The 23783-nt window shown below is 37.8% G+C and overlaps 1 protein-coding gene across 3 annotated transcripts; it reads right to left on the bottom strand.

The window, feature by feature from the left end:
• Positions 1-15941: 15941 nt before the first annotated feature.
• Positions 15942-23412, bottom strand: coro2bb (coronin, actin binding protein, 2Bb). 3 transcript variants are annotated; one of them, XM_027020108.2, is made up of 13 exons: positions 23262-23412; positions 22057-22212; positions 21526-21726; positions 20166-20282; positions 19806-19955; positions 18996-19160; positions 18258-18374; positions 18050-18154; positions 17778-17874; positions 17385-17497; positions 17132-17222; positions 16913-17058; positions 15942-16759 (listed from the first exon to the last, which is right to left on the bottom strand). In XM_027020108.2, the coding sequence occupies exons 2-13, from the start codon at positions 22129-22131 to the stop codon at positions 16610-16612; spliced, it is 1527 nt and encodes a 508-aa protein (XP_026875909.2). In that variant the 5' UTR covers positions 22132-22212; positions 23262-23412; the 3' UTR covers positions 15942-16609. The 3 variants fall into 3 exon arrangements, with proteins under 3 accessions (XP_026875909.2, XP_026875910.2, XP_026875911.2); XM_027020109.2 differs by lacking the exon at positions 22057-22212; XM_027020110.2 differs by lacking the exon at positions 15942-16759 and having other exon boundaries at positions 16969-17058; positions 17381-17497.
• Between the last annotated feature and the right edge of the window lie 371 nt (positions 23413-23783).

Genomic DNA, 23783 nt, shown 5'->3' with positions numbered 1-23783 from the left:
GTGCATCCAAGAAAGTAAAGCAAGTGCCAGTACCGTCTCCTAAAGAGCATGCAGCCATAGGATCAGGTCACCATCAGTGCAGAGCTTGCTCAGGAATGGCAGAAGGCAGGTGTGAGAGCATCTGCATGCACAGTGAGGCAAAGTTTTTTGGAGGATGGCTTGGTGTCAAGAAGGGCAGCAAAGAAGCCAGTTCTCCCCAAGAAAAACATCAAGGACAGACTGACATTATGAAGGTTGTATAGGGATTGGACTGCAGAGGACTGGGGTAGCCCCCTTCAGACTGTTTGGGACATCTGAACAAATGATTGTCCAGAGAAGAAAAGGTGAGCGCTACCATGAGTCCTGCATCATACCAACAGTAAGGCATCTTGAGACCATTCATGTGTGGGATTGCTTCTCATCCAAGGGAGGGGGTTTGCTCAAATTTGTGCCCAAGAACACCGCCATGAATAAGGAATGGTATCAAAACACCCTCCAAGACAACTTCTCCCTATGATCCAGGAGCAATCTGGTGACTAACAATGCTTTTTCCAGCATGACAGAGCACCATGTCAAAAGTGAAAACCAAGTGGCTTGGTGAACAAAATATTGAAATTTTGGGTCCATGGCCAGGAAACTCCCCCGATCTCTGTGGTCAATCCTCAAAAAGAGGGTGGACAAACATAAACACAGAAACTGTGATCAACTCTAAGCACTGATTAGATAAGAATGGGTTGCCATCAGTCAACATTTTGCCCAGAAGCTGATATCCAGCATGCCAAGGCGAATTGCAGAGGTCTTAAAAAAGAACGGTTAACACTGTAAATATTAAGTCTTTGCTTAAACTAGATACATTTGTCAATCAAAAAAAAAAAAGCATATGAAATGCTTAGAATTATACTTCATTATACCATATAACATCTGACAAAAGGATCTAAAAAAAAAAAAAACTGAGGCAGTAAACTTTGTGAAAACTTAAATTTATGTCATGACTGTGCGTATTGTTGACAAAAATAACTTGTTTCCTAGAGGCCTGCAAGCTATCTGTTGCTTTAGTGCCAAAATTGTAGTCCAACTTTTAGTTATAGCCACAGCTGCCATTTACTACTCCCACCTGAGCACTCCACTGATCAGTCTCTCTGGTCTACTAATCACAAGTCATGCTCTACTATAACACACATGTTCACCATTATCTTGAACTCTATAAAAGTAACATTCATGAACAAACACATACTCTTGCCAAGTCTCCAAGATGAATTCTTGTGTCGTTTACCTATGGAATAAAATCAAATCAGGTCAAAATTTATTTATATAGTGCTTTTTCCAACAAATGTTGTCACAAAGAAGCTTTACAAATGTCCAAGTCCAAGCCCCCAGTGAGAAGCCAAGGGCGACGGTGGCAAGGAAAAATTCCCTAGTGCATGAGGAAGACACCTTGAGAGGAACCAAGGCGGGGGGGATCCTCCTCTGGCTGACTATGGTCACCACAATAATTGCAATTTAATGAGAAAAAAATGATTAAAAAAAAGAAAAAGAAGCAAGTAATGTCTAGTCTAACTTTGTAGAGGTCCTAGTCTTGTTCCTAATCTTGTGTGCATGTGTTTGAGACCCATCCCGCAAGAGAATATCCATTAAGGGCAACGGAGGAGTAGTTAGGCCAGGGTGGCAGTTTGGTGCGCTACAGGATGGGACATCAGGGAGAGGTGGGAGCAGCCATCGCAACAGAGATGTGTTGAGGCTCAGTAACATCAGGACATCAGGGGTAGGTGTACCTAGTCAGAAAGAGAGACTAGATTAGGCATGTCTAGGTACGAGGGTGTGTGTATATTACGGAACTATAATGTGCAATGATGGACTCTGGCAGATCTAGCTATAGCAGCACAGCTAAAAGGAAAGAGCCAGAAGGAACCACAGGCATGATGGCACCCTGGAACATCAGCACTCTGCCGCTCTCAGTCAAAAACTTGAGTAACAAAAGAAAGGTGAAGTGACAGCATCATAACATCCAAGTTTACCAAAACTCTCAATGCCCTCAATGCCATTGACCCCCAGATCTACACCTAAGAGTTAGAAGTTAGAAGTAGTTAATAAAATGCCTGACTGTACAGATATTGAAACTGTATCTGAAATGTTTGCCATTCCTATGGTCCTTGGACTGTTTTTTGCCTTTTGTCTGCTCTTTTTTACTCCTGTTTGCTCCATGTTGATTTTTGGACTGTTGTTTGCCTCTGCCTGCTTCAGCTTGACTATGTCCTGACTATCCTTCTGCCTAGCATATGGTGTGCAGGTCTATTAAACCTGCATTGTGCTTGCACATGCTTTCTGTATTTCCCTGAATCATTACAACAGCTAGCAATAAATAACAGCTAAAAAAACTAAACATCGGAGCTCTTGTTCATTCACATTTCAGCTGAATGGTTGACACTTATATGAAAAGATGCCTTGTTATTATTGAGAAAATAAAATAATTATAAAATAGGATTCTCCCCAGAGAACTTGACTGAAGTGTTGGAGTAGCTGTTAGTATGTTAACCCTATAATGCATGGTGTTGCTTCAGGGTAACATCCCATTTTCCCCTTACCATCACACACACAGAGCCCCAAAACAGAGCCCAAACATAAATGTGCTTTCAGAAATGAAGGGTTAAACATAACCAAGAGTGTACTTATTTCTGCTCATATGACCATTCTCTCTTTTTTCCAATCACATTGTTACTGAAGGCATATCACAGTATATGTCAGTGTCTGGCCTACCACAGACATGTATGTACTGGAGCATTGGGGCAAGTGTTGATTGCAATGCAAATACAATGTTTTATAAGCTGTTCTCATTTTTCTGATTTTGAGAATAAGGATAAAACATTTTAGTGGTCAAATGTTTAGATTTTGTACTGTGAATTTAATTGGAGAATATATTTAACATTTTTAAAATGTTGCTCCTAAGTGAAATACCTCTACTAAATCTATTATGCAGCCCTCTGGAACCACACACTACACACCCCAGAATCCTCCAGGGAGCTCCTCCTCTCCAGAAATATTGATTGCCTGCACCTGTGCTTCATTAGGCTACCCATTTAAACATTACAGTCTTGCTCACTGTGAAGTATTGCCTCCTTGTTATAGAGCATACCGAGCATTGTGAACTTACTGCTGTGCTTTTCTGTGTTCTTGACCATTGTTAGTGTTTTGTTCAACTAAGAGTTTGAGCCTTGCCTTGGATATTCCCGTTTGCTCCTTGTCTATTTTGCATGCCTGCTCCTAAACTCAGTATTAGATTTGCCCTTTTGGATGCATTTGCCTGGATTGTATTTTTGTTAATAAACTGTTTGATTCACCAACTAGTGTCTGACCTGTCTTGTACCATGACAAAAACTAAAATATATTATCTTTTTTATGCTTTTGGTGTAAATGTTTTCTATATTTTACCTTCCTCATGATATTTTTCATGTCAATTTTAATAACTAAAAAAGATGATTTTGAATAAACATTTTTATTTTTCTTATTATTAACATAACCACACACATTGTTGCCTCAAAGCAATATAGTCCAAAGAAGCCCAAAGGGAAAAAAAAGTTTTGAATAGGTTATAGTGGACCATAGTAAGGGTATAAGTCTGACCAATCATTTTTTAAATCAATGATTACATGATGCATGCAGTAGAGTAACATCCAGACCACAAATACCCCATACTTACAAGCCAGCAAGTTACAGTTAAGATATCTCTGACAAAATAACTAGCTAATTGTAGTGAAAATTATCACTCTTGAATGTAATCCACCAATAACTACTTATCTAATTACAAGATTAATTAGAACAAAAAACAAGCAAAATACAACCAAAACAGTTAGTTGATAGTCAAATGAGGCCAGGTGAATAAACAGATTAACAAACAAGTTTACCTTCCATGAAATTAAACTGAATGGGTTATATTTCTATTTGCTAAACATATTGTTTGTAAGGAATGATTTAGAAGACTACAATCACAAGCCTAATGATGACAAAAATACTTGGACAAGTGTGAACGTAGATTAAGCAAATAAATGTTTGAAATATTTTCTCATTTCATCTTCAAAATACACACACACACACACACACACACACACATATATATATATATATATATATATATATATATATATATATATATATATATATATATATATATATATATTCAATAGCATTAGCCCACAATCCAAATACCATACATTTCACACACATACCCAAACACCCGCATTTCCAATATCCATCACATTAGGATAGAACAGAAGTAAGATACCAGATTCGCTCTTGTAATTCATTTTCATAATCTGGCACATGGTTCATTTTTTAGAGATAGTATGATGGTTCTCATTAATACTATGTTCTGAAGGTTCTGAAATATAGTACATGGGCATGCTCTCTTATCTGTGATTTAACAGCAAATAACTGATTGTCTATAAAGACACAGGCCTTAAATGAAAATAGATTTTATTGTTTGTTTGGATAAAGCCCATCTCGTGGGTTTTGGATTAATTTCACATAAAGTTTAATTGCCACATTTTTTACTGGATCCAACACTATCCAAAAAATCCATATCAACAAAAGTTATCTGGTAATTATTAGATTATTAGATATTAGACAATTATCTGCTAATGTGTATTTGATAACAAATCTTAATAAAATATTCATCCTTTTTGTTATGATTAAGCAATGTCATTAAGAAATTATTCACTGCATCAGTGAATTCACTGAATTTCTTCAGTGAATTCTCGTTCTCTCCTTCCTTCTGTTTCCTGTCTTGGTTTCTCAGTTTTTCCTAATCTAGATGGTTGCTAAGGGCTAGTCTTGTACCCTGACTTTTGCCCTAATTTAATTTTGTGGATTGTTATGCAGTGCTGTAAAATAATAAATGTTGATGTGTGGTGTGTGGCATGTTACAGAGCTGTAGGAATAGTCAATAAAATCACCCCTTAACATAGAGATGAGGATATTTAAAATACATACTCCATATCTTTTAGGAAATTATAAAACATATGGTCAATAGAGGTCAAAGAAATTACTACCATAAATGTCATTCACATCATATTACACCAAACGTTACATTTACACTGCCACAGTTGTCTTATTAAGATAATGGTGATTTTCTTTTAAGTCAGTCAGCCAAAGATCCACCAATCACAGTTCAAAGCCACTTACCCAATCATATCACCATTTTATTAGTAATCTCATGCACCTGTCCCTTATTTCACTAACCCTATTTAAGCCCCATGGGTGTCCTTCTCTGGTTTTTCACATTCAAACCCTACAGTCATCTGCTGAGCCTGCTTCTTACAATGCTGGGTGTCTCTAGTTTTGTTTCTAGTGGCTTTTTTTTTTTTTTGTACTTTTAATTAAAATAGCCTTTTGGGACGAGTCACTGGCAGGGCAAGAGGGCAACAACGAGTGTACTCCTTCTCGGTTGCTGAAAGATGCAATACCCCTCTCTCTAAGAATATAGCTTGTGGGCTGCTTTGTCTCTGCTTATGAAATATGGTGCAAATTAACTTTATTCCACAGCCACCTGGATTTGAACAGGCATGTTTGGCTCTGTCTCCTGTAGCATGGACAGTGTTCAAACTGAGCTGTGACATGCAGCACCCCATCATTCTTCTCAAAGCCCACTACCTCTTTGGGATAAATACTGTCTACTAAGCAGCATGCACCGTACAGAGCAGGGCAGTAACCATTCTACCCAACACCACATTAAGCCCAACAAGCTGCCCCCCTTTTTAAATCTGAAGAGGTGGAAACCATATTGTCACACCTTAGTAATATTTGGCTATTAAAAATTAGATTCTTAACTTCCTGCAGTGTTTAAAAAAAAAAAAATCACAAAATATAAATTGTTTTGCTTCTTATGTAAAGTAAACTGACAAAGTATGTTACAGGTTTTATTGTCCAGGCACCATCATGTTCTGGGTCTAGCAAAATTCAGAATACCATCACCTTGTTAAACAAAATATTAATTGATTAGTTTTCCATGTTTGAATTTACTCATGGAGGCGGGGGGACTTCAGAGAAAAGCATGTGATGTTGAACTCAAGTTGATTAAATTGTTATGAAACGGGTGGTTTCACCAGCTGCGAGCATTCCAGTTACCACCAGAGGAGGGCCTAACCAATTAGGTATCAACTCAAGATCACCAGATAATTAACTGCACCTGTTACTCTATTACTCTGTATATTCCAACCTGCTAGTTCTATACACTCTTTGCAAAGTATTGCCACTAGTGTTTACAGCACATTATTTTCCTGATTACCCATCTGTGTTTCTGATCCTTTTCCGATTGCTGCCTTCAGTTTTTGCCTGTCCCTTTCAATTTGTCTGACTGGTTTGAGTGCATTTTTGGATTTCTAAATGGGACTGTTTTTCAATCTGCTTGTCATGGTACCTGGCTCTGTAAATCCTATCGTACTGGTTCTGACCCTTGCTTGTATTTTGAATGTAATGGTGAGCGGTAAGGAGGGTGGACATGTGCGGAGAAGAGCGAGATTTATTAGGGGCAAATCCAGAGTCACAGTCGTTGGAGTAGTCCAGGGTCAATTTACCAACATGGAGATTACAAGGATACATGATAAACAAACAAAAGCACACAAAGGCAAACAGGGAAAACAGGCTATAACAGAGGCTAGGAAAAACAGTCAGCCTAGGAAGCACAGAGAACAAACTTACAGATATGGGCTTTCAAACACATCCATACAGATGTTCATCCAGTCAATGAACAGTCAAGACATGGTTTAAATATATGAACTTAACAAGACTTGAAACAACAAACAGGTGTGGAAAACCAAACGAGGGGTGGAGAAAATGAAACTATGGAATGGAAGCTAGGGGAGGACTACCACTTTGCATTATGCTTTTCCAATGAAAACAATGCCTCATTTTATCCGCGAGCATCTGAATTTCTCTGAAACGTCACAATATTTAAATGTTTAACACAAATACTTATTTTATTCACAGTCAGCAACTTCCAGGTACACAGCACAGTAGTTGTCAGCGTCATCAAGTTATCCATGTATGCCCTAATTGGAGGTAGCTGGGAGCCATCCTGTATCTTCTGCCCACCTACAACCCACTTCAAGGATGTAATTATTATACAGCACTGAGCCAAATGTGTTAGTTAAATCTAAGAAAACCACACAAGTACACACACACACAAAACAAAACTTATCCTCCACATTAAGAAGAGTTATAGACTGAAACTGTTCTATACCCACAGAACCCTTCTCTCCCAGAATAAGGATATCCCCTACTCTTCTCCAATTTTTTGGAATGATCCTTTCCAGATTATGACCATCGTCAAGACCTCAGGAGCATTTTTATACAATCCATATGGCATTCCATTAGGCCCCGGTGAAGAACCTGCCTTTGCATGACACACCACGCCTTGAACCTCACTCCACTTTGGTGGGCTAACATCCATTTGCCACTCTATCCCCCTGGTGGGATATCTGGTGGTAACTCCATCTTCATCTCCTTCCTTCTTTTCCTCAAGATCTGCTCAACACCACATGCCTATCCTTCAACTCCTTCTGTAACATATTAATACCCTCTTTATCCTCCATTACACTCCTCCATTGCTTTCTAAGAGACCTTAATTCCAGAATCTATTTCTACTTGCTGTCTTGACTTCACTATACATTGTCTCTTTTGCTTTTTCTGCCACCTACCAAACCTTTCCATTGCATATTCATAACTGACTTTACCTAAACTATTCTATTTATTCTTTGCTGATACCTTCACAATGGCCAATATGCCTGTCAGATCATCATTTATATTCTTCCAACCTGCCTTATCTCCTGCACATGGCCATGTCACCTTTTATTCTTTGCTCAATTCCTTTTTTTCTTTTGCCGCTTGTTTACTGTCCTGCTCTCCACCATTCCTTTGGTTGACATCCGATACACCTTCCTGAATGCCTGTGCTGGAGTTCTCCTCAGTAGTAACAGAGGTACTGATATCCTGTGAAATGTGGTGATAACCTGCTGCTGGACTTCAGCCGACTGATTTGAACAACTACATAACAAGTATTGTTCAATGCAGGGCCCCTGTGTTCCCACATCCAAGCACCTCCTCTTGCTTCAGTCACTGACATCACCTTCTTCCATCTGCACATACACATCTGCAACCACATTCCTTCTCCTATCATCCTAGTTGCCTCTGTGTTTAGCACCTTTCTCATAGTCAAAATTGTTTCATCGTCTGTAGCCATGTAATCCTCCTGTGAGTCATGTTCCACTCCGCTCTTGCAGACTCATGGCGTATGGAATCTGTTTGCTTCATTATAGCTTTGATGGGTTGCATTCACATGTTTGACCAAACCATGAATGCTTCTGCCAAGAGTAGCTAGCCCACGACAGGGGCCCCTCCCCCATGTCAGCTCTCTCTCCAAGCTGCCACAAGGTCTTTCTCCTGTTGTCAGCTGCTCTTTTCACGGCAGTCACTAGATAAACTAGATACGTTATTGTACATATACACAGGATAAGATGGATATGCAGGATAAATACATTTTTGTGTGAATTATATATTCATGTGAGTGTATGCTATATGTAAATCTCTTCACATGGGCCAGGAAAAGTGTGGCACGGAAAAGTGTGTTAGCCTATTTTGTGAGACATCAACATTTTGCTTGAGGGAGACATATAAATATTTTGATTTGTTTAAAATTAAATGTTCTCATTGAATACTTGTATAAAGAAAGAAAGAATAGTGCAATCTAAGGTTTGTTTCTAATATGATGCTGTTTGAGAATAGGTCAGTTTTTTGTGTGCGTGTTTGTCTGTTTCTTCTGTGAGTGAGGCTCAAATGGATATAGTAACCATTTGGTGTGAAACCCAAGACATTTGTGAACCTATAGCCTCTGAGCTGTCAGAGATTTCCATGAGGAGAAAATTTTTTATTGTGTACTTACCACTGGGGTAGGAAAAACTGCATTTGTACACCCTCTGCAGTGAGAGATCTAAATTAATAAGGGTTATTTGAATTGTGCTACTTGAATGAGACTTATTAATTTTCTTTTGTGCATGATGTATTATCATTTGCATTGTGCATGCTATGAAGGTTATATTTTTTTCCTTCACTTTTTTATTTATTTGGTTACAGCAAACAAAATTGATCCTAGTTAAACCAATCAAGGTTTACTCATGATCATGCTAATGGTAGAATTCTGTTGCTACAAAAAAAAAGAAAGATTTTATTAGATCTTAGAAATAGAGAAACCATAAATACTCTATAGTGATTAATGCTAAAATCGATGCACAATTGCCAGTAATAGATTGGGGTCATTGAACCTACACAAATTAAAATCATAAAACATTAACAGCTGAGAAAGTGTTTCTTCAGCTAAGAATTTTAGTCAAGATAAAGGCTTATATGTCTGTCAATGATTTTGAAAATGTAATTCATGCTTTTATCTCTTCTCGGATTATTCTAAGTCTCTATGTGTGGGGATCAGCTGTCTTTTCATCATCGGCAGCTAGTTCAAAATGCTACATGACCCCATACTGCCTGTCCTGGCATCCCTTCACTGGCTTCCAGTGAAATTTAGGATCGATTTAAAAAAGAATAAATTCACATCAGTAAAAGAGGAGTTTCATTATTCTAAAACCTTAACAATAATATTGACTGGTTTTGACCATAGTTTACTTACTGCTGCTTGTAATATCCTTCTTGACAAGCCCACAGACACTATTACATTTGAGCTTATCATTCTGTTAAATTCTTTCCACCTTATGCAACATGTAATTGGTCCCAGACATAAAACATGGCTATACTTTAGACTTGATTATATTCCTTGAGATAGAGCCCCCTACCTGATGTAAATAATTGTGTTGAAGGTAAAATAATTTGTAGAGTTATATGACCGCCGATTACTTTGTTACCCTTTGGATTAAGGGTAATTAATTTGAGATGCCTATGGCTAGACAGATGAGCAAGAATTGACCTTGATGGCTTCTTAAGTTAGATGGTGGGAGCAATCGTGGGACAAAAACGTTAAATTCACCAAACACAGTTAACCAGACCAAAGGAGTTGTGGCAAACAGATCATGTACTAGCACTCTGATGAAGGTGAACAAGGTAAATAATTTAATTTCATTGGCAGAGACTTTATGTCCTTGAATTTCTAAAGAATACTGAAGTATGAATGGACAACTTGATTCAGATTCCTCCTCAAATAAGGTAATTAAGGCCACAAATCTGATCTGATTTATCTGCAGAGACCTAACCTTGAGGCTGTACCAAGGTTTATGGAGGTGAAATCTTTGTCCATCCTTGTCCTTATTCTCTTTCAGTTTAAAATCCAACCATTAGCACCAGCCAAACTAGACACATTTAACTACTCGTCCTATTTTGCCACAGGCATGTTGTATAAGATGTGAATACTGACATATCAACATCAAGCTTGAGTTCTGTGATCCATGCCACAGAGCTTTTTTAGTAAATTTAAAAGAATGCAGTCCACCATTACCACTTTAAAATGGAGTCAATAGGTCTTTAGCACAGAGAAGCCCTCTCTTTGCAGGATGATGAGCATCACACAATGTCCCATCATCTATTGCTTAATGCAAAATTGAACCATTGCATAAGCAGCTTGAAGAAACTCATAAATCTCTGAAGACATTGTTAAAATAGTAATAAGCCAGAAAATGGATGACCCACCACTGTTTTTTTCACCACAGAGAGAAAATTAATCTTGTGACATGTTGTGGACACATTATGCAAGTGTACAGAACACAAAGGGATTTTTAATGAAAAGCAAAACAAACAAATAAACAGATTGGGAAAAGGACACCTGAAGTAGTGCCAGTAGAATAACAGCCAGAATAAACAAACATAAACACCAGAGTACCAACCTTAGCTGCTTAGTCAACTGTGGTGCTCAAATGCAAAGCACTACAGATGGGCACCTGTGGGACTTAAATAGGAAGGTGAGATGAGGAACAGGTGCAGGGAAACATTCAATAAACCAGTGAATGTGAACAGATATTTGTGAAGTGTGATTGGTGGATCTGTGACTGGTTGACAAGCAAGGTATGACAGTAACCCCAACAGAAGGACCTACCAAAGACCGGATCCTAGGTTGACCTGGTCAACCAAGGTGCAGGCCAGGATGGATGCATGCAGCAATTAACTCAGGAGCAATCAACTCAGGAGCTAGGATTTGGCTGGCTGGCACCCAGCTTCTTTCCTCAGGCCCATAACTTTCCCAGTCCACCAGATACTACCGACCCCCTTGGTGTCTCCTGGAGTCAAGAAGCACGTTCACTGTATATACCGGGGATCAACCAAGGTGTAGGATGGGATGGTGAGTTGGCTTCATCCAATGCCTGCTGTGACTGGCTTCAGGAAGGACACACGAAAGGCAGAGGACTCCCGGCTACCCACAGGCAGGTTGACCCAATACGTGACCTCATTTATGCGTTCACGGTTGGTGTAGGGGCCATCACACCTGAGGTTGATCTTCCCGCCGGGTTCCATTCATCTGCCAGCTTTTCTCTTAATCACCTTAATGGCCTGGTGGATGTGATGGTGCATCTCCTCCCAGACTTTCTCACTCTCCTGCAACCAGGACTGCACTGAGGAACACTGGAGGTGGGTGAGATGCATTTGAACAGGGTGAGCCTGGTGGAGACATGCCTGCTGGAGTTCTGAGCATAATGCCCCCATGGCAAGTATGCACAACAGATGTCTAGGTGATCTTGACAAAAAGCTGGAGGAATTTGCTGAGCTCTTGGTTTACCCTCTTGACTTGGCCATTTGCCTGAGGATGATACCCAGACATTAGGAACACTGTCACTCTGAGTTTGTCCAGGAACTGCCTCCAGACCCGTGATGTAACCAGTAGTGGGTGGTGAGCAGTTGTCCAGTGTGTGTAGCAGATGTCCAGTCCCTAGAGAGATGTGGCATAGTACGCTAGTTGCGTTAATGAGGTAGCCGAGATGGCTAATCTCCGGCAGATGGAACTCACACTTACAGTATAGACTATTTTGCAGGAGTGTGCAGAGGACCTGGTGTACATCACAGACATGTTGGTCCAGGGTCGGTGAGTAGATCAAGATATCATTGAGGTAAACGGTCTCTGTTTGACCCATATATTCCTGCTTGAGGGGCTGGTAAGCAAAATATAACTCACATTGAACCAAAAAACCCTGACAACCTCAAGAGTAACAATGTGGTAAGTTGGCTGAGGCCACGAGCCCAGCTAACCAGCCTGTCTTATTTCCAGTCCTTGGTTGGTGAACATCTGCTGTTGCAGATTATAGTGCCCTGGAGGCTAACAGCCTCCACTAAGCATGCCTTACTCACAGCGCTTCACATTCTGTGACATTTTGTAGATAGAGCAAGACACAAGTCCCTTAGACAGCAATGGTACTGGTCGTCTGCTGTTAAATTAACACCATCTTAAGATATTAAATTAACACCAACATGAATTGTTTCTACAATAACTTGTTTAGGAACATTTTTTATTAATACTTTTGGGACATCTTTGAGCAAAGGTGTTTTTATTCAAATGAATTATGATCAGTAATTCCCTTTTACTTTAGCAATTATTATAGAATAAACCTAACATTAATTGACAAGTAATAGGATGTAATAGGTCCCTTCATGTTTAACTATCTGATTTACTGGCCTACTGACCACCAGTTCCTCTCCTGTTCTCTACCATCTCTTAGTCCCACCTGCAGCTCATTCATACTCCTCATTCCTCGAAATCAAGGCATTAGAAACTCACCATGAAAGATTTTGCCATAATTGCAAAATCTTTCTGTGAGTTTCTGATACCTTGTTCATATGGGCTGCTTTCTGGTGATAACACATGTAGCATCATTTTCCTATTGGTCTCTAAGTAGTCAGTTGCTAGCTTTCCCCAGTTTGACTTTTTTATGCCTGAATCAGTGTTTTTTTTAAAGTTTAAAAAAGAGGCCTTAAAAGCATGGTATCTTGAGCTCAGGCAAATTCTGTAGGAAATTACATTTTGTGATAAGTCCTAAGAAAATGTATGGGAGCTAAACCTGGCTTTAGCCTAAGCCCTAACCCTGACCCTAAACTTAACTATGTGTAACTCTTCATACGAGTTGGCTCATGTAAATTTTTATGAACTTTCTCTGATTAAACAATGTGCCTTTATGATATATGAAGTATAATCTACTGTACTGGCTAGGATATATTCTATGAGTAAATAACAAAGAATTTTAGTAAGTTGCTCTGGATAAGAGAGTATGCTAAATGCCAAAAATGTAAATGTAAAACGTAATCACTTATGTTCATGACATTTAAATAATTAACTCTGCATGAACTTGTAACCTTTTATGATCTCCTTCTCTGCTGAGAGCCATCTACTGTGGAAGAGGGAAAAGGTGTTTCAAACCACAAAGCACTTAGCTTTAGATTAAACTAAACATTTTTGAGTTGATTTTCTCAACTGAACATTCTTTCAGTATTAGTCTTTAAAAAGTAAAAATTTTAACGCATTGTCAATACCAGGAATCTTTAAAAAATCACTGGCACATAAAAATATAGATGGTAGATGATACATCCTTCCATGCATTCTTTGATGAGTTCTCTTTAGGACAATTCATGGAAAAGGATATCCTGTCCATATATAGTCTTCAGACTGGGTTAGTGTAACACTGAGTGGTTAGTAGACGGACACATATGCTGAGAAGAGTGAGATTTAGTAACGACAAATCCAGAGTCCTAATCACTATAACAGTCCAGGGTCATAGAGCTAATGCGGACCGGTAATACAGGATAAACAAAAAAGAAACAAAACACACAATGGCAAAAATGGGTAGCAGGCTATAACAAAGACACAAGCAACGATAAGAACTAACAGTAGCGATAACACACTGTGTGTTATTCCAAACAAACAGGCATAGAATAGCACACAGAGGCTAAGAATCACATTGACCATCAAACAAATAGAGAACAAGACAGAGTTTAAATACAAGTACCAATGGGGTTAACAAGACATAGGTGCTACAAATGATGGGCAGAGATAAGCAAAACACTGAAGCAAAACAAATACACAAGACAGGGTAACCAAGACAATGAAGATGCTTGGAGGGGCAAAACGTCAGTTAGTGTTGCAATGTTCTAGCCCAAACACAATGTTTTTTTTATTAACCTGTCAGATATAGGGATTGTTTTAATGAAAATAACAAAAGTAGAATTAAACTGATGCACTCAGATTATATAGAGGATAGGCAGGGAGGGTAAGTCATTGATGAGGATTAAATAATAATGATGGTAAACTTCTGACTGTTAATTTGAGCATAAGACATGTTTAAAGAGCATTTTGGAGGGTTTTGTTGCTTAAAATAAAAAATAACCATAGCATGCTGTGAATGTGCTTGAAAGAGTAAGGTTGTAGTAAGTAGAATATTAGGTTACAAAACATATTCTGTTATGTTAGTTGCTTGTGGCAATGTGTGTTCTTATATTCTGGTTTCAAAGGTAACTTGATTTCTATGCTCTGTAGTCCTACACTGTTGAAAAAAAAATAGGTGCCAGGTAATAACCCAACATGTGACCACTAGTAATCCAGGAATATGGAATGGACTAAGTAACATGAAGCTCTATAACCAGTGCAGCCAAATAAGAACCTACAGAGGCTTATGTAACTTGTCAACTGTTATTCATAATAGGAAAAGCAAATTACTTACTGGTATGAAAAAAAATTATATTTTTATTAACAATTTTATTAATTGACCTTTAAAAGATCTTCTGGTGAAAAAATTATTTATGTAACTTAGGTTTTTGGGGGTTTTTTTAATTTATGTTTGACTTAGATGCCATCATTATAAGTTGATAGCACAATTTTATATTAAATTCTCCAGGCCAAGTGGTCCCATAGCCACTGTTATAGCCACCATAGCTTCTTCTACATTTATATTATTTAGCAGACCCTTTTATCCAAAGCAACTTACAATTGTGTAAGTAGTACAAATCAACCAAGTGACAGTTAAGGACCATGTTCAGGGGCCCAACACTGGTAGCTTGGCAATGGTGGGGCTTGAACCAGCAACCTTCTGACTACTAGTTCAGTACCTTAACTACTAATTTGTTCTTTTGCAGTACTTTAAAATATTTATTTCCCGTAAGATTATTTTAGCATGCAGAACACTACACAATATTATTCTTATTCATCTTCTAATACTGAATTGCACAAATATAGATTTATCCATAAACCATGAAAGAAATTATTTTCAGTGAGACCTAACCAACAAATGTCAGTTTCTTCCAAGTAGTTTCTTGTTTTTAAAGATGGTGTGGGGTTTGTTTGAAGGCAATATTAAAGAATGGTGGTTTCATTTTCACTGTCATACCCCATCCTGAGGAGATGTCATACAGAGTTCTACCTTTACTCTGAGATGCAGGGAAAGAAACAGAATTAAAAATCCTTTTGGAGACCTTCTTAGCAAAAATCTGACTGGAGGCCCAAACACTAATCACCAGTGCTAAGCTAAAAATCAACTAATTAATTTTAATTTTCATTGCTAAAGATGAATTTGTTCTCTTCAATATGTACTGTAAAAGTGAACGTCTGTAAGACCCTTCAAATTGCACATACTCTTTAGAGCCAGTAAACTGAATTGTATAAAAGTAATAAAACATGTTATAAAAGTAAAATAAATTTTAATCAAGCCTGCAACTAACTCACACTAAAAACATTAACAAATTGAACTGCCTGTCAAAGAAATGCAAGTAACTTGCTGAAATAATTTAAAGCAGAAATTAAATTTAAAAACTAGACAAAATAGGTAAATTAATCATTCAAGGGTTGGCATTTGGTCATATATGCCATATATGCTTTATATACATATATTTATATATATATTTCATATATACATTTCACCATATATCCTTCCATCATCCGAATACAAAAGTAATTTTAAACATGTTTAAAACAGGTATATCATTCAAAAATGTAACCTACATAATACCAAGAAGATGTATTTATTGCACAATAAATACATAAAAAGTATTAAGCATCAAGTGAATGGCATTTTGTAGTGAGAGGATTTAACTTTCTATTAAAATTACTCTCATTTGTATTTGCTCTTGGAAATTAGATCAGTCATTGTGAAATGTCACACATGATCAAAACCAAGAATAAAAGAATGAAGTTTAAACCTGTGGGAGTATACCTAAGAAACACATGGCAGAATGACCTCGCTGCCATCTACTGGTGGATCAGATCATCACTGGGTCATGACAATAATGCCTGGTTGGGGCCTTAAAGGCAAAATCCAACTGCGTTTGCTTCCAGTTCATCCCTATAAATCTCTTCCATAAATATGGTCCAAATCGCCACATAAACAGTGACAAGAATCATAATTTCTCAGCTGCATGTCATGTAAACATGACCTGTTTGACTTGAGTAATTGTAGTGGGAATATGTACATGACATGATCTAGAAATAAGGTCAGTATTAGGGACTCTTGTACATATGGTTAGACCTCATACAGATGTCTGCAAAATACATGCTCCCATTGAAAGCCAAGTAAACATCCTTCAGTCTAATGCTCCCCAGTAATATTTTTGATTTTTCTTTTAAAGCCATTATATTCATAAATTCCTCTTGTAAAATTGTATGAAAAATGTGTTACTAATTGTTACTAATGCTCAAATTTAATGTCATGTTATTTTTTAAGTTGTTGAGTTCCAGTTCCAAGTGTTTGATTCTCTCATCTTTATCTCTGAGCTCCTTCTGTAGTTGTTTAAGTTCATCTTGCTGCCTATAGAACATCCTCAGGAACTAACACACACACACACACACACACACACACACACACAAACAAACAAACAAACAAATAAATAAATAAATCACCCAATTAAAGTTCATCTTCCACATCAATATATAGCATAAACTATGCATATTCATATTCAGACACAAATCACATGTACACACCTCATTGTCTGACTTGGGAGAGACATTCTCCAGCAGGTCAAATCCTTTCATCGTCTTTGCCAATGCTTTCTTCTCTCTCTTAGCAGCTTTAGGACCAGCTGGTTTCGGCTGCTTATATTTCTCCTTAAGGGATACTAGGACTGGTCCTAGGCACACATACATGGTCTCACATAAGAGGCACTCTGATATAAAACTCATGTGGAATGGAAGGGCTGCTACCTCGGTCTATCCCACTGAGCCACTCTTCAGTAGTGAGTGCTGGCTCTGCACCAGAAGTCATTGGATAGATGTCCTCCTGGAATATCTCTGCCTACAATAGAAAATGAAGGCCATTTGTGAAGGTGACATTGTTAATTAATTTGTTTATTTTACTCTCCTAATTCACATCAGTGGAAGCACCTATATGTTAATGAAAGCAGAGGAACCTAACTTGTAACAGAACTCAGGACACATCTGGTGGAAACTCACTCACTTTGCGTGGCACGATCATTGAAATGGGTTCCACTAGACCTTTTAGAGTAATCAGTTTGTAGAAACGGAACACTTCACACTCTCCCACATCCAGACCCCGCTTTGGCATCACACCTGTTAAAGCCAATGGACAATATTATACTCTGACAAAATATACCTTTTAATTTTATATTTATATTTTAATGTGCAATACAGGAGACCTCTACATTGTACCTTACCAACCTTTTTTTTTTTTTTTCGTGGATAACTTAATAAATTGCAGCCCAAATTTACTCCACTCAGATTTATGAAGCTATTATCATCATGTTGCAAATCATTGACTTTAAAGGGAATGTAAATGCATAGCTACTTTATTTATACAGATATTTCCATTGATATATTGTATTACACCTACCGAGTCCTTTCTGGGGAGCAGAGGAACTAAACTCCATTAGATATTGCAGGTGAGGCTTCTCTGGACTCACCTCATAGTATCTGATATTTCCATCTCCCTGTGGATCACAGATGAACACCACAATTTAACACCACACAGTTGACCACATTTAGCTTTATCTCAATCTATAAACAACTAAAATTAAAATAATCTAAAAACAGAAATATGATAATAACATGAATAAGTTCTTCATTTCTCCTACAGTGCTATACAGTAGACAGATAGTAACTTGCCTTGCCTGCGAGGTAAAGCATGTGTGTGTCTGCATCATAAAAAGGGAAGAGAAGTCCAGAGAGGCCATCTATCTCTTCCTCAATGATTGGCACAGACAAGTCCTCCTGTGGCACACAAATGCATACCCAATTACATAGGCGATTCGCCTATGGATCATAGGTGAACTATTTTGTAATAATGTGCTGTGTTGACCTGCTTTAAGCTCACCTGATCCCACACTGCTACTTGTCTAGTATTCCATCGTGAGAGTCCTGTTGTAAGCACATGTTTCATGTTGCCCAGAAACACCACCCTGCTCACTCGGTGGCTCTTACTGTATGCTTCCTGTATACAGTGCATGTAAAGAACAAATATTTCAACTTAAATCCACACAGCTATTTAGTATTCAGAGTTATTAATAGCAGTCAGTCTGGCATGTTTTCAATACAATGAAAACTCTGTACTGTTTTGATGAGAGAAATATTCAAGTTTCTTCTGATAGCCCTAGAGAGAGAGAGAGAAAGAGAAGAGTGTGTGTGTGTGTGTGTGTGTGTGTGTGTGTGTGTGCGCATGCACATGTAATATGTACTCCCTTGCCAAGACACTTGCCATGAAGAGAAAAGAAGGGCTGCAGGTAAGTTTGTATAAATGTGTTTTATTTGACGTTATTTTAGTTTAGTTTGCTTTAGTTTTAATACATTGGTTTTAGCTTTAATTTAGAATAATGTTCTCAAATTAGCTATTTAGTTCATAACACATCATCTACTATAGTAAGATATAGGGAGTATATAGCAGAACTAAAGCACCAATTAATACAACATCTTTATACGAAAGTTGCTGTAATACATGCAATGAGATCATTGTGTGATATCATGTGTGATAAAGAATGAGTAACAGGCAGATGCTATATGGGGGCTTTTTTTGGATATGGTTGTGTATCATTCCTCAGAGATTAAGGTACCCTACCTGTAGCACCCTTCCTGAGCGTGCTTCTATAATTCGTAGCTTTTTGTCTTTGCAGCTGGTGGCCAGCAGGCTTCCATCTCTACTGAAGGACATGCAGAGGACCACATCTGAGTGGCTGTCAATCATCTTCACAGCCTCGCCCTTCTCCAAGTTCCATAACAGAATCTTTCAAAGAGTGGAACAGTGGGTGTCAGAGGAAGTCAAATGGAATAGATGTGGGAGGAAAACCATGGAAAACCAATCATGAAATAATGCCTTATGTGGTGGCATAAGTTGCTACACTGCAACACACATGCTATAAAAATTGCATGCTATAATATAGTCAACTGACATAGTTGATGATACTATTATGATAAAGTATTTTATAAATGAGTCTGTAAATGAAGCCATACTGATAGATACACTAAGATGCCATTTTTACTGCACATACCATTTCCTCCAAGCTGTAATACTAAGAATAATGGGTTCCAATTTTAATTTTGCAATAACTGGATATTCGTATATGAGCGCTAGATGTTATATTATATGTGATAAGTTGTAATTAGTATGTTTTTATCCAAATAAATGACTAAGTTCCAGCTTGGCTATGTGTTATATTATCAACACCTGTACTACTGACACAAAATTTGGTCACATTTGGCACATTTGGGCACTTTGGTCACATTATGGGGTGATTAAATTATTATAATTTCTAGAGCATACATCCCTAATTACTTATTAACAGAGATAGAAAAAAAAGCACTGTGAATGGTGATGCAGAGGAAAAGAAGAGATAATGAGGTTTTTTGAGTTTGTGATTGCCATGGTTACCTTTCCATCATATCCAGCACTGTAGAGTATTCCACTACAAGTGGGGTGCCATTCTATAAGTCCCACCCTCCTGCTGTGACCAATCAGGACCATCTGAGCCTCTGTCATATTGCGTCTCAAGCCACCATCAGGAATCTCCCAGATTCTCACCTGATGTCACCATTATGATCATGGTCATCCCCAAGCATACTGCTATACGTTTATTAAGTTATATAAATAATGTCAATAATATAAATAATAGTACCTCTCATTCAAGTCATTGTCATGACCTCAATGTGTTATTAAATAATCATGATCATTGTAATTAACATCATCATGTATTTTCTTCATGCCCAAAATAATGTAATGTGCATAACTCACAGAGCAGTCCTCTGAGCAGGAAGCAATGATATTGTCCCTGAATGGACACCATTTAATGTCCAGAACGTTGCCCTGGTGGCCACATATCTTTGGGTGATGTGGATCTACTCGACCTACCTAAGAGAGTAAAATAAATGGTCTTGCATGGCTTTTATTTCAACAGCATATAACTATGATTTAGAGCCAGATATTCAATTATGAAATGTGCTGTAATGTCTCCCTTTGTCCACTAGGTGGTGGTGTTAATATTGAGTGACCCAAATGAAAGGGTCCTAGAAAGTTGTAAGCCAACATCATTAGCCTGTTTTCAAAAGGCAAAATATGTACATGCAGACTTCAAACAAGAAGAACATTTTGGTAATTCAGTTTGTCACAGTGTGGCATCAGTATGTGGACTGCTAAGCAAATGAATCTAACTTACCTCAAACAAGCCTTTCCCATTATGTATTCAGCCACATCAAATAAATTTTAGGCAGAGTTTTAATTACTTCTGGCCTAATAGCAGTTCCATAAAATATATGACCAAACACAGGTAAGCAATACAAGCAGTCAGATTTCACATTCCAAACTGTATGTGCACAGGATGCAGTTATTCCTGGCATTCATTGCCATCTGAATAACAGAGGTTTACACAGATACATGTTAATGCCATGTACAAATGGGGATCTGGGTGATCTGGATTTTATTAGAGATATTCTGGCTAGAAGATAATCATAATCTGTATCCAGTTACTCTGCTGTATGCCGCTACTATTGTTGAGTTCATTACCTTTAAAAAATAAAAGCTGCACTGTGAGCATTTTGAAAATTGAGGACTCTTGAGTATCCTGACTATTAACTACTGATTAAACTGACACAGCTTCTTTTTGTGTACAACACTAGTCTGCATCCAATGAGAGGTAGAGTCAAACTGATTGGATGAGAGTCACATGGCTGACTCTGTACCAGTCTCATAGATCTCCATTCTTCACTCAGCCGCCAAGTCACAAGACTGATTCAACACAACAGCATTGAGCACGTCCATTTACATTTGGTCAAGCATCACTTTCAGTCATGTTGCCAATTATTCAGCCAGTCAGTGAGGCTTTACTGTCAACAAATGTATACAAACAAACACAATAGGCTATTCAATACTCTAAGCAAAAATGTATGCAACCAGTTGGCTGAGCATGATGTGATTCATTTCTGTTGAAAGACTGTCATTAGTAAGCTGAATGCTTTAATTAGTCAGACACCGTCATTGGTCGGTCCAAAGGTTAATCTACTCAGATCTTTTAATTTGCCATATTGTTTAATGTCAGGAGAATAGACAGGCAAACACACACATATATAGAAAGCTAATTAGATAGATTCTGTTTTACCTTGTAAATCGGTATAACCAGGAAAGATCCTCCTCCTGAGCTCTCTGTGACAACTGCAAGGAATTTGGGGTTGACAGCACAGAAGTGGTTGTCATGGACATTCCTGGTAATAGGAATACCTTCATAGCACGCCTCTCGCTGGCCGACTTTGCCATACACATTCCGGAATTTTGAACTTCTGTATGTTGATCGCCATGACATCTAGGATAAAACACAGTGACTTTCTGAAAAATAAATAAATCGATAAAACGTGCTTTATTTTCACCACCAGACAGAACAATGGCCAACTTTCCAAAGACATATTAAGTCTTAGGCTTAGAACTGTTATTTTATTGGGGCTATGACAAAAGCCCTACTTAAAGCTAATATTTCTCTCACTACAGCTTGTACATCAATACTTTCTTTATTTGAAGATCTGTGTAGACCATTTGGCAGAAGTTTAATATTCCTGCTCCATACTGCATTCAGACAGAACAGCATATTCAGCTGTGTACATTAAATATTCATTAAACGCATTTTATAGCAACATACTTGTAGCGCTGATATTTTTGTGAAAGTAGATACAGAGCATGCAGAAATATTTAGCCCATAGCACTGCTTTTTCATATTCGTTTCGAGATTGTAATAAAAGCATTGGCTCCTCAGCAAAAATCCAAAGCTTTATTTTGGAATGCAGAGCACCATGTCCTGCAGGAAGTGACACAGAGAGAACAATGTGACCTATTTTTCTATTCTGTGATGAACGCATTGGGAGCACTCAGAAGATGCATATGTAAATTATGTGGTTTCTTTAGTCTAAGCTATGTTTTGTTTCAGAATCCCCTGGGTCATTAGGTCAGAGTAAAGGCAATGAATACAGTTCTGCCACAGTTTCTTATAAGCCTTAGAAATAAAGCATTAGTAATGTTACATTTTGAATGTTATAGATAGATAGATAGATAGATAGATAGATAGATAGATAGATAGATAGATAGATAGATAGACAGACAGACAGACAGACAGACAGACAGACAGACAGACCGATCGATAGATAGATAGATAGATAGATAGATAGATAGATAGATAGATAGATAGATAGATAGATAGATAGATAGATAGATAGATAGATAGATAGATAGATAGATAGATAGATAGATTATTGTGCATTTTTATTATATCTATGCAATCAAACACACACAAAAGTCCCAGTTCCTCATTTAAACCAAATGGATCACTAGTGCATTCTACAATGCACTGTTACTGTAAGGCTATTGTTTCTGGCCTTTTCCTGGTTGGACTTCAAGTGTTTCCTCTTCTTTGTCGTTGTCAACTCCCAGATACACAAGGTTTCTAAGCCACCAGGGAATCAAGCATAATGGGAAACCATACATTCCATTTGGTCTACCCCAGATAAAACAGAAAACGGTATATATATATATATATATATATATATATATATATATATATATATATATATATATATATATATATACATACATAATGCAGTGCATCAAATACTTTATAATGAGAATCGCATTAGATAATAATTGGAGGCCGTTTATATTACTTATTAGCTGTGTTATCTCATTAACACCTGATTACAATGCTTCCAAGCAATCAGTTACAAATCAGTTGCTATCAGTTGCATGTATAACTCTCTAATGTTCTACCTGGCAAATCTACAGTGAATGAACTCAATTTTCAATAATATTATTAGTTGCAAGCAGCAACCCCATTTTTGCCTTATAACAACTTACCTTTCCTACTGGCATGAAGATGATGCTCAATAGCGCTGTAAGAACACCACTTGATCCTCAAGTTAAGGGATGGCTGATCCTGTGCATCTGTACAGGGAGTGTCTGGCTGTTATCGCGAATGATGTTGTGGCCTGTTGTGATATGTAGCACTCACACACATGGTAGAACCTACAAGAGCTCCACCCTCCAGAGACCTAACCCTCTTCCTCTGTCTCTCTTACACATGCAAACACGCATATGCTCAGCTCACGAGAATATGACTTTGAAGGTATTGTTTTTGTCAGTCTTCCTGAGAGTTCATTAATGCTGGATATCTTCTTATTCTACATGATGTGCCTTTTAAATAAAGTGCCTTTTTTTTCTGGAGAAGTTTAACTTACACACTATTTCTTAACAAGGAGTGGTAGTAACACAATGTAGAAACTCAAACAAATTTTTCATAAAAATGTCTATTTAGTACATATCTTTCAACTGAGCCTAATCTAATTATCAATTGCACTTGGTGCTGAATATTGTCTGTGC

This window comes from Electrophorus electricus, chromosome 2 (genome assembly GCF_013358815.1).
Source record: "Electrophorus electricus isolate fEleEle1 chromosome 2, fEleEle1.pri, whole genome shotgun sequence".
Taxonomy (NCBI): domain Eukaryota; kingdom Metazoa; phylum Chordata; class Actinopteri; order Gymnotiformes; family Gymnotidae; genus Electrophorus; species Electrophorus electricus.
Note: the sequence above shows the minus strand (reverse complement) of the source record. Positions and strands in the feature narration are given on the sequence as shown.

Bases quoted from the DNA above. Each gene is read 5' to 3' on its own strand.
- coro2bb (XM_027020108.2), bottom strand. From the start codon at position 22,131: ATGAAAAAGCAGTGCTATGGGCTAAATATTTCTGCATGCTCTGTATCT. The intron at 18,375-18,995 runs GTAGGGTACCTT...CACTGTATACAG, and splicing joins GCTCAGGAAGGGTGCTACAG to GAAGCATACAGTAAGAGCCA. The intron at 17,498-17,777 runs GTAGGTGTAATA...TGGCTTTAACAG, and splicing joins TGCTCCCCAGAAAGGACTCG to GTGTGATGCCAAAGCGGGGT.